This window comes from Rhamphochromis longiceps, linkage group LG22 (genome assembly GCF_057381845.1).
Source record: "Rhamphochromis longiceps isolate RC_006_pf linkage group LG22, R_longiceps_female_GT1.1, whole genome shotgun sequence".
Classification (NCBI taxonomy): Eukaryota; Metazoa; Chordata; class Actinopteri; order Cichliformes; family Cichlidae; genus Rhamphochromis; species Rhamphochromis longiceps.
In genome coordinates this window covers 10,510,504-10,522,204 of record NC_140577.1, presented here as the reverse complement: position 1 = coordinate 10,522,204, position 11,701 = coordinate 10,510,504, and the positions used below count along the sequence as shown (strand labels likewise).

At 37.2% G+C, this 11,701-nt stretch overlaps 1 protein-coding gene across 1 annotated transcript; it reads right to left on the bottom strand.

Annotated features, from left to right (window-relative positions):
* Nucleotides 1-3,842: 3,842 nt before the first annotated feature.
* Nucleotides 3,843-11,662, bottom strand: anxa14 (annexin A14). The gene is made up of 13 exons (XM_085396308.1): nucleotides 11,554-11,662; nucleotides 11,253-11,292; nucleotides 10,583-10,679; nucleotides 10,404-10,492; nucleotides 9,762-9,875; nucleotides 9,585-9,675; nucleotides 9,385-9,464; nucleotides 9,142-9,180; nucleotides 8,870-8,960; nucleotides 8,661-8,756; nucleotides 8,507-8,562; nucleotides 4,308-4,415; nucleotides 3,843-4,181 (listed from the first exon to the last, which is right to left on the bottom strand). Exons 2-13 carry the CDS (start codon nucleotides 11,277-11,279, stop codon nucleotides 4,122-4,124), a joined length of 948 nt encoding a protein of 315 aa, XP_085252434.1. The 5' UTR covers nucleotides 11,280-11,292; nucleotides 11,554-11,662; the 3' UTR covers nucleotides 3,843-4,121.
* Between the last annotated feature and the right edge of the window lie 39 nt (nucleotides 11,663-11,701).

The following is an 11,701-nucleotide window of genomic DNA, read 5'->3' as shown; positions in this document are numbered from 1 at the left end:
GTAGTCAGACAGGATGCTGTATGTATGATGCAAAAAAAAGACTTGAAGAAAAGTTGCAGAGGTTCACGTTGCTTACATTCAATACAAGCTCTACTTGCACAACAGTGTGGTCACGATTGGACATTTACGTGGAAGCAAACTAAAATACTTATATAGAACCAAAACACAACCAACCACAACAAAGGTGCTTTTTTACTGTAAGATAAAGCCCCCCCAAAAAATACAGAGAAAGGTTCAAGCTTCTTAAATGTTTTAGGAGTAGTCTCAGCAACAGCTAAGTGATTACATATTTTGAAGGTGCATTATCCTTTAACTCTGTTTTTCTGAAAAATAAATTATATCTTGACGAGTCGACAGCTGTATTGGGAAGGATGTTGCGAATAAATCACAAAAGTGGCGTTAATGCTTTTGTGGAATGACAATGCAATGTGATATCAGGTCCACGAAAGCAGGAAAAAAACATGCAAACAAAAGAAATCAAATAAAAAGCGAAAAACACTTCAGTAGATATCTGATAAACAAAAGAAGTTACTAAAGAGTAAAATAATAGAATAACACTCAAATAGATTGATATTGGGATTTCTTTTCACATTTTTTAACTATCCATTCATCCATTCTCTTCCGTTTATCCTTTTCAGGGTTGCGGGAGCACTGGAGCCTATCCCAGCTGTTTTAAGGCAAGAGGCAGGGTACACCCCGAACAGGTCGCCAGTCTGTCACAGGGATAACAAACAGACACAGAAAACCATTCGCACTCACATTCACACCTACGGGCAGTTTAGGGTTTCCAGTTAGGGTTTTCCCCACTAACTGCATGTCTTTGTTCCATGCAAACACCGGGAGAACATGCAAACTCCACACGAAAAGACCCCGGCCTGATGGTGGAATTAAAATCAGGACCTTGGTGCTGTGAGGCAACAGTGCTAACCACCGTGCTGCCACATTTTTAACTAATCTTATGAAATAGCATGAACTGTGATGCACATACAGTTGTGATATGTTTGAAGTTAAATTTAAATCTGCAACTTAGTAGTCTCTATTGCCCTCTTCTGCCCAAGTAACTTCATTACAAAGATGGTTATTTGTTAGGCTGTTAAGGCTGTAAAAAAGCCAGTGAGTGAAACAGGTGTTAATCTTGACTTTAAAATAATAATCATTTGTAGATAGAGTCTTACAAGCGTAAATGTCAAATTTCTGGCACAACTTCACCTACTTCCAAGGTGCATGGAGAGGATGATAAACTCACAACGCAGGGACTCCAGCAAAACTTAAAATGAAAGGGGAACAACTTTATTGACTAACCAACGCGTTTGGCTTGTGGCCTTCATCAGGGTCCATCAAGGCCACAAGCCAAACGCGTTGGTTAGTCAATGAAAACTCTATCAGTGCCATCAGTAATAGCAGCTGAAAACTAAGAAGCAGCTTTTCGTTGTTTTCAAAACCCCTTTTCAGGGTCAAAGGTTTGTTATTGTCTCAAGTGAGAAACCGCATATGCCTTACTATTCTTAAATGACTGAAAGTTATCTTTATCCTACACTAACGTTGCTTAAGGGCAAGTATTTTTGTGTTTTTGTTACTCATTGGGGTTCTAGGTCATCTAACAGGAGGAAGTAAGATTCAGTGACTGACGATAAACAGAGCAACACTGGACAATGCTTAACAAGGAGCAACAATAGTACAGGGAAGGTAGTAAAATACAGGTTACAAATTAAAGCACAAGTAAAACACATTGACTGAAGCGGCTCAGTCAATGTGTTTTATGATAGTTGTGTTAAAAAGTTTGTGTTATTGTGAAATTTAAGCATTCAAGGTAAAGGTTAGCTGAAAGGGGTAACAAGAACTCATACTTTCCATACACTGAAAAATTTCTGACACTTGTCTGTTTGATCATTTTGATGCTGAAGGATTTCTTTTTTCCTTCTAATGTTTTCAGCACAGCGAATAAAGTATCCGTTCTGGGCACTTGTGATTGCTTATGCTTATAACTAATCCAAATTCTATTAAAATTGCACTAGAGAAAATACCTTGAACAAACACAAGCATGCATGCATGCACTCTCAAACATTCAGTAACACTCTGACAACTTCCTGGATGCTGGTCATCCAGGTCACACACTACGTCACACCTACCCCACCTGAAACGTGATATTATTGTATAAAAGCTCAGTGTCCCTGAACTCAGGAACAGGTTACAAGGAGAAGTTTCAACGAAACTTAGCACAAAAGTACATTATACTCTGATTTTTGTGCAATAGAACAATTTCTGTAACATCTCTGGTGCATCTCTGCCTCCTTGGTTCTTTCCATTATGGATTTATTGTGTCTGGGTTTTTTTACACTGGTTTTGCTGGCACAGGTAATTACCTATTTTTAAAGTTTTTAAAAAAATGTTTTATTGAGTTTTATAATGATAAAAAGTCAATAAAAGTCAAAGTCAATAATTTAGGTGAAACATTGCAGAAAATGTGTGAATACAAAATGTTTCACAAACATGAGTGTATCGAGCTGACATGTCTAAAAGGATTAAAGTATTTAGAGGAGTTTTTATGTAAAAGTTCTTGCCAAACATTGTTAGGAGGATATCTAAAGGTGAAGAAGTTTTTAAAATAGAATTACATTTGTTTAATCATTATAGATTAATATTGGTCATCTTTTCCTGCCACTAGTAAATACTCAAGAAATTTCTGTTTGTGGTAACTGTAGCAGACACTTTGGAGGAATGATTAACTTCATTCGGAGAAAGAAACCGTTAATTTCTGATCTAATGTATTAATTCCTTACTGGAAAGAAATAATAGGTCAAGGAGAGTTTAGGTCATCCAAATACCATAGAATACGATTAACAGACTAAATAATGGGTTATGATGACAGCATAGGCACAGAAATTTTGCTGTTGTGCTTTTAGTCATTACATTTGTTGAAATGATATTCTATTTTATTCCTTCTGAGACTCCAAGAATCACTACTACTGATCCAGGCAATACAACTGAGACTGCCACCCTGGACAACACAACTACAGCTGCCACCCTGGACAACACAACTACAGCTGCCACCCTGGACAACATAACTACAGCTGCTACCCTGGACAGCACAACTACAGCTGCCACCCTGGACAACATAACTACAGCTGCTACCCTGGACAACATAACTACAGCTGCCACCCTGGACAACACAACTACAGCTGCCACCCTGGACAACATAACTACAGCTGCCACCCTGGACAACATAACTACAGCTGCCACCCTGGACAACACAACTACAGCTACCACACAGGCTGCCACCACCACTACTTCTACAACTACCAAACAGGCTGCCACCACCACCACTACAGCTACCACACTTCCTATACAGGCTGCCACTGCCAATACCACTGGCACTCCAAACACCAACAGTACAGCTACTATCCCAGCCAACGCCACTACAGCTGCCACACAGGACAACATTACAACTCTAACCCAAAGCATCACAACAACAGTGACTACCACCACTGCAAATGGAGGATCGGAGGTGAAAGCTTCTGTGCTTTGTCTTGTTTTTCCACTCTTGCTCTACATGCCTTGTGTTTAATTGTCTGTGAAGCTTGCATACATTAATTGTAGATGCACTCTAATCACGGAAACAAAGGACAACATCTAAGGTAAATCCTGACCCCTTTTTGTTTTGTACACAAAATATATGTAGACTTATCCTAATCTTATGTGCTCTGCATTGTATTTCTTAAATATACAGGGGAACAGAACCATGCAGTAGAATAGAGCTAAACTGACGGTGCAACAAAAAACAAAACAAAGTGATTGTGATTTAAGAAAGAAAAAATATAATAGGTAACACAATTCAGAGCAAATGAAAGTGATAAAAGGCTTTATTACACACACCATATTTTGATCATGTTATATATATATATATATATGTAATTAAAATGAACAAAAACCTGTTCTCCTTACATTTGATTGCACCTATAAGTACAAGTCAATAAGTAATATTTAAAATGGGTATACCTAAAGTAAGTGATTCAATGCAATATGAAGATTAGCATAAAACAGAGCTTATTTTTGTACTAGCAACGGGAAGGAAGTTACTAAATCAGTGAGTAGCAGATGCAGCTAAAACTTGTAGGCTTTATTTAATCTTCAGATCGACATATAGCAAGCAGTGCCTTTAGATAGTCTCCTTTAAAGTGGTTCTGTTGGAAAAACAGGAAATAGCAAGAAAATACAAATATTTATGCAAATATTTGAAATAGAAATATCGATATATTTACTATATAATAAATATTTATATTTAGAACAATTTTATCTGTGTGACAAACCTGCAGTGTAGTGTAGAGGGAAGTGCCTGTTAATTTAATGAAAGCAGCTCGGATACAGAGTAGATCTTCCTCACTGTGAGACACCATAATCCGCTGCACTATTTCTTTCTGTAAGAGTGAAATGAATATTGGTAACCAGTGCGTCAACAGTCTCTCCAGATGTATAGTCTGTCATTTTGACCCATCTGTACAGAGGAAGTTTGTTTTTTCATGTGCACTCATCAAAATTAAACCACTACACTACAAATAAACATGGTCTCTGCCTCTTCTAATAAACTTTATAAAATTACAGTGATTATGAGTTTCTTAAGCAACAGAAAATAATAGAAATAGCCCCAAAATTATTAAAAAATATATACATATAAAAAAACAGTAAAGAAATAAATAAAATCCTACATATTAAAATGGCTGCGGTCGATTTTAGGGATCCCATGTTGGTTTGGGTATTTCCTAGTGGTGACAGAAGTTACAGTGTTTTCACTCTCTGACATTATCTTTGAATTTGTTTAATATCTGTGAACGACGGCCACATTTTGCAGAGTCACAAAAGTGCATTTGTGGACAAGGACTTCCTATATACCAAGCCAGTGCCAGTGCGGCATAGTAAAGTACTAAAAGTACCAGTAGGGTGAAATAATTTATGCAAATATGACTGTGGGCAGACTGCGTTTGCAAATATTTGGTTATATTAAGTTCAAATATATTCAATAGTGATCACAGGATATGGCATTCATAATAGAAACTTTCCTTTCCTTATACTGACCATCATATCAACTGATTTTTCTATTATGAGCAGTGTTGGAAGGTTACTTTTAAAATGTATTCCACTACAGATTACAGATTACATGCCCCAAAATGTACAGGGAGTGCAGAATTATTAGGCAAATGAGTATTTTGTCCACATCATCCTCTTCATGCATGTTGTCTTACTCCAAGCTGTATAGGCTCGAAAGCCTACTACCAATTAAGCATATTAGGTGATGTGCATCTCTGTAATGAGAAGGGGTGTGGTCTAATGACATCAACACCCTATATCAGGTGTGCATAATTATTAGGCAACGTCCTTTCCTTTGGCAAAATGGGTCAAAAGAAGGACTTGACAGGCTCAGAAAAGTCAAAAATAGTGAGATATCTTGCAGAGGGATGCAGCAGTCTCAAAATTGCAAAGCTTCTGAAGCGTGATCATCGAACAATCAAGCGTTTCATTCAAAATAGTCAACAGGGTCGCAAGAAGCGTGTGGAAAAACCAAGGCGCAAAATAACTGCCCATGAACTGAGAAAAGTCAAGCGTGCAGCTGCCAAGATGCCACTTGCCACCAGTTTGGCCATATTTCAGAGCTGCAACATCACTGGAGTGCCCAAAAGCACAAGGTGTGCAATACTCAGAGACATGGCCAAGGTAAGAAAGGCTGAAAGACGACCACCACTGAACAAGACACACAAGCTGAAACGTCAAGACTGGGCCAAGAAATATCTCGAGACTGGTTTTTCTAAGGTTTTATGGACTGATGAAATGAGAGTGAGTCTTGATGGGCCAGATGGATGGGCCCGTGGCTGGATTGGTAAAGGACAGAGAGCTCCAGTCCGACTCAGACGCCAGCAAGGTGGAGGTGGAGTACTGGTTTGGGCTGGTATCATCAAAGATGAGCTTGTGGGGCCTTTTCGGGTTGAGGATGGAGTCAAGCTCAACTCCCAGTCCTACTGCCAGTTTCTGGAAGACACCTTCTTCAAGCAGTGGTACAGGAAGAAGTCTGCATCCTTCAAGAAAAACATGATTTTCATGCAGGACAATGCTCCATCACACGCGTCCAAGTACTCCACAGCGTGGCTGGCAAGAAAGGGTATAAAAGAAGAAAAACTAATGACATGGCCTCCTTGTTCACCTGATCTGAACCCCATTGAGAACCTGTGGTCCATCATCAAATGTGAGATTTACAAGGAGGGAAAACAGTACACCTCTCTGAACAGTGTCTGGGAGGCTGTGGTTGCTGCTGCACGCAATGTTGATGGTGAACAGATCAAAACACTGACAGAATCCATGGATGGCAGGCTTTTGAGTGTCCTTGCAAAGAAAGGTGGCTATATTGGTCACTGATTTGTTTTTGTTTTGTTTTTGAATGTCAGAAATGTATATTTGTGAATGTGGAGATGTTATATTGGTGTCACTGGTAAAAATAAATAATTGAAATGGGTATATATTTGTTTTTTGTTAAGTTGCCTAATAATTATGCACAGTAATAGTCACCTGCACACACAGATATCCCCCTAAAATAGCTAAAACTAAAAGCAAACTAAAAACTACTTCCAAAAACATTCAGCTTTGATATTAATGTTTTTTGGGTTCATTGAGAACATGGTTGTTGTTCAATGATAAAATTATTCCTCAAAAATACAACTTGCCTAATAATTCTGCACTCCCTGTATTTTGTAACGTATTCCGTTACTCAATAAGTGTAATGTATTCAGAATACTTTGGATTACTTAATATATTATCATGCTTTTTACAACTACATGAATGTACTATTGCTGTGTGATGTATTACTATTACTGAAGGCCACTCGCCATACCAAAACCAACTAGATTTTTAAATTTTAAAATGAGTAACAGTTAGGTATGGCTGCACTATTTGCAGCAATCTCGTATAGAAAACTATTCCACTCGTATATAAAACAGGTCCGCGGCTCGAACCATAGTAAAGGGACCTCTGGCTAATACGTCGGGTTCAGTGTCGGGCTTGTAGCCGAAAACTAGCTTTACTTTGTTGTCTGGGTCAACTTTGCTAGCGAGAGAGAGAGAGAGGCGTTCAAACGCTGCTTCAACAGAACTTCGGAGAAAAACACGAACATAGTGTACAGTCAAGTCTTAATGGCTTACTTACAACTGGACTACATTGCCCATGAGGCTACATTCTTTAGGGCTATGCCTGTAACACTCTGCCTATTGCCTTCATATTAAATAAGTTTTTGAATAATAATTAAAAAAAATATTTCTTCACGTCATTTTGTGGGCCGCAAGTAGAGGTGACATGGGCCGCGAGACTGAGACACGGGCATTAGAGCCTCTTAATGCGTGTTTTGTTTGGGTTTCCACCGGCGTGGAATTACCAAAAATAGTGAGGGAATAGCCTAACATATGAAATAGGAAAAGACCTCTGTGTAATCACTTTATTTCAACAAAGACAGTATTCTCAATACCACCCTTTTAAACGGTAACTGTAATGGAATACAGTTAGTCATATTTTGTATTTTAAATATGTAACGGCGGTACATGTATTTCGTTACTCCCCACTGATTATGAGCACATCTATAAAGAAAAATCGTCACACCTCGCAACAGGTGAGGACCTCGTCAGTAGCTATTTGGACCCAGACAATACCTAGGAACTACATACCTTCCCCTTTCTCTTTTATTTCTACTGCTAATAGGAACTCTGAAGAGATTTAACAACCAGACACAAGTTGGTAAGTTGGTAATAACCTCTCGTAGTTCTTCAGTTTCTTTTATTTCTGTGTTTTTTTCAATTTTTTTTTATTGTGAGGTTAAGAAGAAGTATGGCTGAAGTTAGTTGAAAAGAATTGCTAGCAAATATTTTCATATTTAGATAAAGTCTAAATATGAAAGATTCAATAAAGTCTGGATTTTTTAAAGTTGTGTTTTATTTCAATTTCAATCATATCTATAATCAAATCTTGTATTGGACACAAAAATAAATATTAAACTGCTAAAGTAAATATGCAAATTAAATATATATATATATATATATATATATATATAGATTTCTTTATATATATATATATATAGATTTCTTTATATATATATATATATATATATATATATATATATATATATATATATATATAAAGAAATCTATATATATATATATATATATATATATATATATATATATATATATATATATATATATATATATATATATATATATATACATCACCACATCCATAGCTGGACTCAATCATTTGATAAACCTATCAGACAGTATGTCATTTGTTCTGTGTGATATAACCCCCACATGTCCTTATGGCCAACTGTTACATATTATGTAGTTCTTCCATCAGTGCCTTCTGGTATTTGAATTTTGGCCGAATCCCTCTTTGAGTAGTTTTGAAATCTTCTCCCAAAATATCTGTATTTTGTCCTATGAACTTCTATCATAGATAAATTACCACAAAATCGTCTCACCTTCATGGTCTTAAGTCTCGTGGCAAGGTAGGCATCACGGTTTTGAATGCACTGTACTGTGATAAGACAAATATTAGGATAATGTTGGGTCTCCACCTAATAATGGTATGAAGTGCACAATAAATGTTCAAACAGTATGTCAAACTGTGTTTACCCAAAACTTTCAGACCCAAGCGAAAGTCTCCTGAAAACCTTTTCTCTATGATCTGATCCACCGTCTGCCCAAGCTCCAGCTCCAGTCCCATCAACACTGTTAATCATGCACAAAGTCGGGGGGGATGAAGATATTGGGATTTAAAAACTAAATCAAAACACTTTTTAACACAGAAAGATTAATGAATTTTAAAAAAAAGGGACAACCACCATTGTCAAGATGTTCTACATCTCTAGAAGTCAATATGTCAATCCATTGTCCTGCCTCAGCTTTCTTCCCTTTTAGGGATGCAGAGAGAGTCTAAATGATCAGACATAATAATGATGAAACACATTAAGGGTTAAAGGAGTAAAAATATACAGTTTTGTTTCAACTATTTCAGAATCAAGTAGTCAGTAGATGTATATGGTTTAACGTATTAAAAGAGCACTTTTTACTCCAGTGCCTTTTAGTTAAGTTTGTACATAAAAGTAAATAATACCTCAATGTCTGTCTGAACCACACCAGCGACACATCCTTTCTGTTATGAGAGGGGGTGAAAGAAAAAACAAGAGGAACTATAATTTCAAAAGCTGGACTTAATTTCAAATGTGTGCTGTACTGTTTGTGTTCCCAGTGAAAGTTATACACAGGCAAAAGTTAAGCGTAGGATTTCATTCATTGTAGATCAAATTCTTTGGTTATAATTCAATCAAAGGCGATGATCAATGACATAAATATTTACATGTAGCAAAGCTTTAAGAAGCTTCTCAAAGTCATTACTGGTTTCCGATTCGATTTCCTTTTCCAGATCCTTCTTATACACTAAAACAGGAAGAGCAAAAAGAAAAGGAAGGATTAGGATTTAAACATCTAATTTTAAATAAACAATCTTTTTGGATTGTTTTAAAAAAAAAAAAGTATCATAAAAGATCTTTGACTTACTTTCTTTGTATGCAGCACTGATGCTTTGCAGCTGCTTTCCAGATCTTGTGCTCAGAATTTCCGCAAGCGTTTCTTCATCTGTGCCCAAACCCTGCACACACATACCATGCACATTTCTTGATATAAAACAGTTATAACATCTATTCCAAAATCCTAAAGATGAAAGCAACCACTCACCGCCATGGCCTCCTGGAGACGGTAAGCTTCATACTCCACGGGGGTCATCAACAGTTCCAGCAAAAGAAGCTCCAGGTCTCCAGATAAAGCTTTCTTCAGAGCAGTTATTATATCCTAATTCACCACATGCATAAATAAAATAACACTGAATTATTTCTTATTTTGACTTGACTCAGAGTTTCACTCCTGGTTTTCTTTTTGTAATTCTTGTTAAGTTATTTTAGTAAAGAAACAGTAAATATCTAGAAAAAACCTCTGACTAATGGAATAAACCCCCAGAGTACACTTGGGATTGGAAGTGGATTCACACAAAACCTGCCTGACTATCACACTATGGTGTACTCTTTCCCTGTAAGACACTACAGTTGGGCATGTGACAGTAGTTCTGAAGTTGCTAAACAAAGGTGTGTTCACACCTTTAATGTCACCGTTTTTTTATTATTTGATCAGCAAACACTTCAAAGTTACAGATGAGCAAGGCTAAACTTTTATAACTACTAAACCTCAAACTGAAACTTCAGTTTCATTGCTTAATATATTTTATTGTAGGAGACAACTTTACACTTCATGGTTTCCACAAAACCATTAAAGTTTTAATTTCGAAACTCTTTGAAAAGGTTGTTACTGTTTCTATTTTCTCACCTTATGTGTTAGCTCCTGAAAGACCTGAGCAATTACTTGCCTCTGGGCGTTGTTCCTATTGGTTAGTATTCTCAGTAGCGTCACTGTGTCTGAGCAAGATACACGATATTCAATAAATTACCAGGAAAAGGGTGGAAAGAAATCGTGGGAATTTATTTTCAACATATGCCAATGAATGCCTTTGTTTTCCAGTGCTGTCACGATCTCCGTCACATCTCTGTCAGGGTAGAAATTGGAATAGGGTCGTACTGTTCCAAGGGTCCCCCAGTACATATCCTATTTAATAAAAAGGGACAATAATTGTGGCATCCACTCTCTATACAATATATAAAACAACTGAGTGGCAAGAATCAAGTGAAATGTGTAACAACTAACCTCATACTGAGCATACCGCGAAGGTATGGAGATGTAGAACAATACAGATCAGCCATGCTTGAATTTAAAGAATGCTAAGTATGTCAGACTTCTAGGAGGAGGTGCACGCATGTGTGTGTGTGTGTGTGTGTGTGTGTGTGTGTGTGTGTGTGTGTGTGTGTGTGTGTGTGTGTGTGTGTGTGTGGAGGGGGATGGTTCAACACAAACTATTAATACAAGTAATTTTCAATAATGAAACAAATTGGTTGAATTGTATTACTCGGCTTTCTTGATATTTAAAATCTAAACGTGACAATGCGCAGCAACCTTCAGAGCACTTGTTTATAGACAGCAATAAAAGGTATGTAGATAACCAGACTGAACATGACTGCAGATAAGGCTATTTGCAAATGTGGAGTCTTAGTGAGCAGAGTAATAAATCTTAGTGAAGAGTGAAGACGGGGCAGAGGTGTACTTCTTGGAATGTTTACTTACATAAGAGTCAGAGTACTCAGAATCCATGGCTTGCTTGTATCTAATGTGAGCAAAAACGGAAATGGCAAACATTAATGGCAAACATTAACAGCCCACATCACGGAACAAACAGATAATGTGACTTCATTTTAATAGGTTTAATAGAGATTCTCCAATGAAACTTAAAGTCTACAGCATAGCTTTTGAGAATCTAGGAATTCGTGACAGTAACATATGAAGGAGGAGGCCAAGTCCGAGCTGATTAGCGTCAGCCACTTATTTCTTAAACAAATTATTTAAAAGGAATTGTTATTTTTCTTACCTGTAACAGAATACTAGGCCAGCTGTGACAAGGAGTGGAGGTAGTGTATCTTTTTTTTTTTTTTTTTTTTTTGTACAACCTCTCCGCCAACAAGCCCTGTATTTCAGTCCCACCCACAGTACGCCACAGCTGCTTCCCGTACACCCAC

Excerpts from the sequence above, each read along its gene's own strand:
- anxa14 (XM_085396308.1), bottom strand. The coding sequence starts at position 11,279 with ATGGATTCTGAGTACTCTGACTCTTAT. Across the intron at positions 10,680-11,252 it reads CTGAGTACTCTGACTCTTAT|GATATGTACTGGGGGACCCT; the intron begins GTAAGTAAACAT and ends TTTATTAAATAG. Across the intron at positions 8,757-8,869 it reads TGTAGAACATCTTGACAATG|TGTTGATGGGACTGGAGCTG; the intron begins GTGGTTGTCCCT and ends CATGATTAACAG.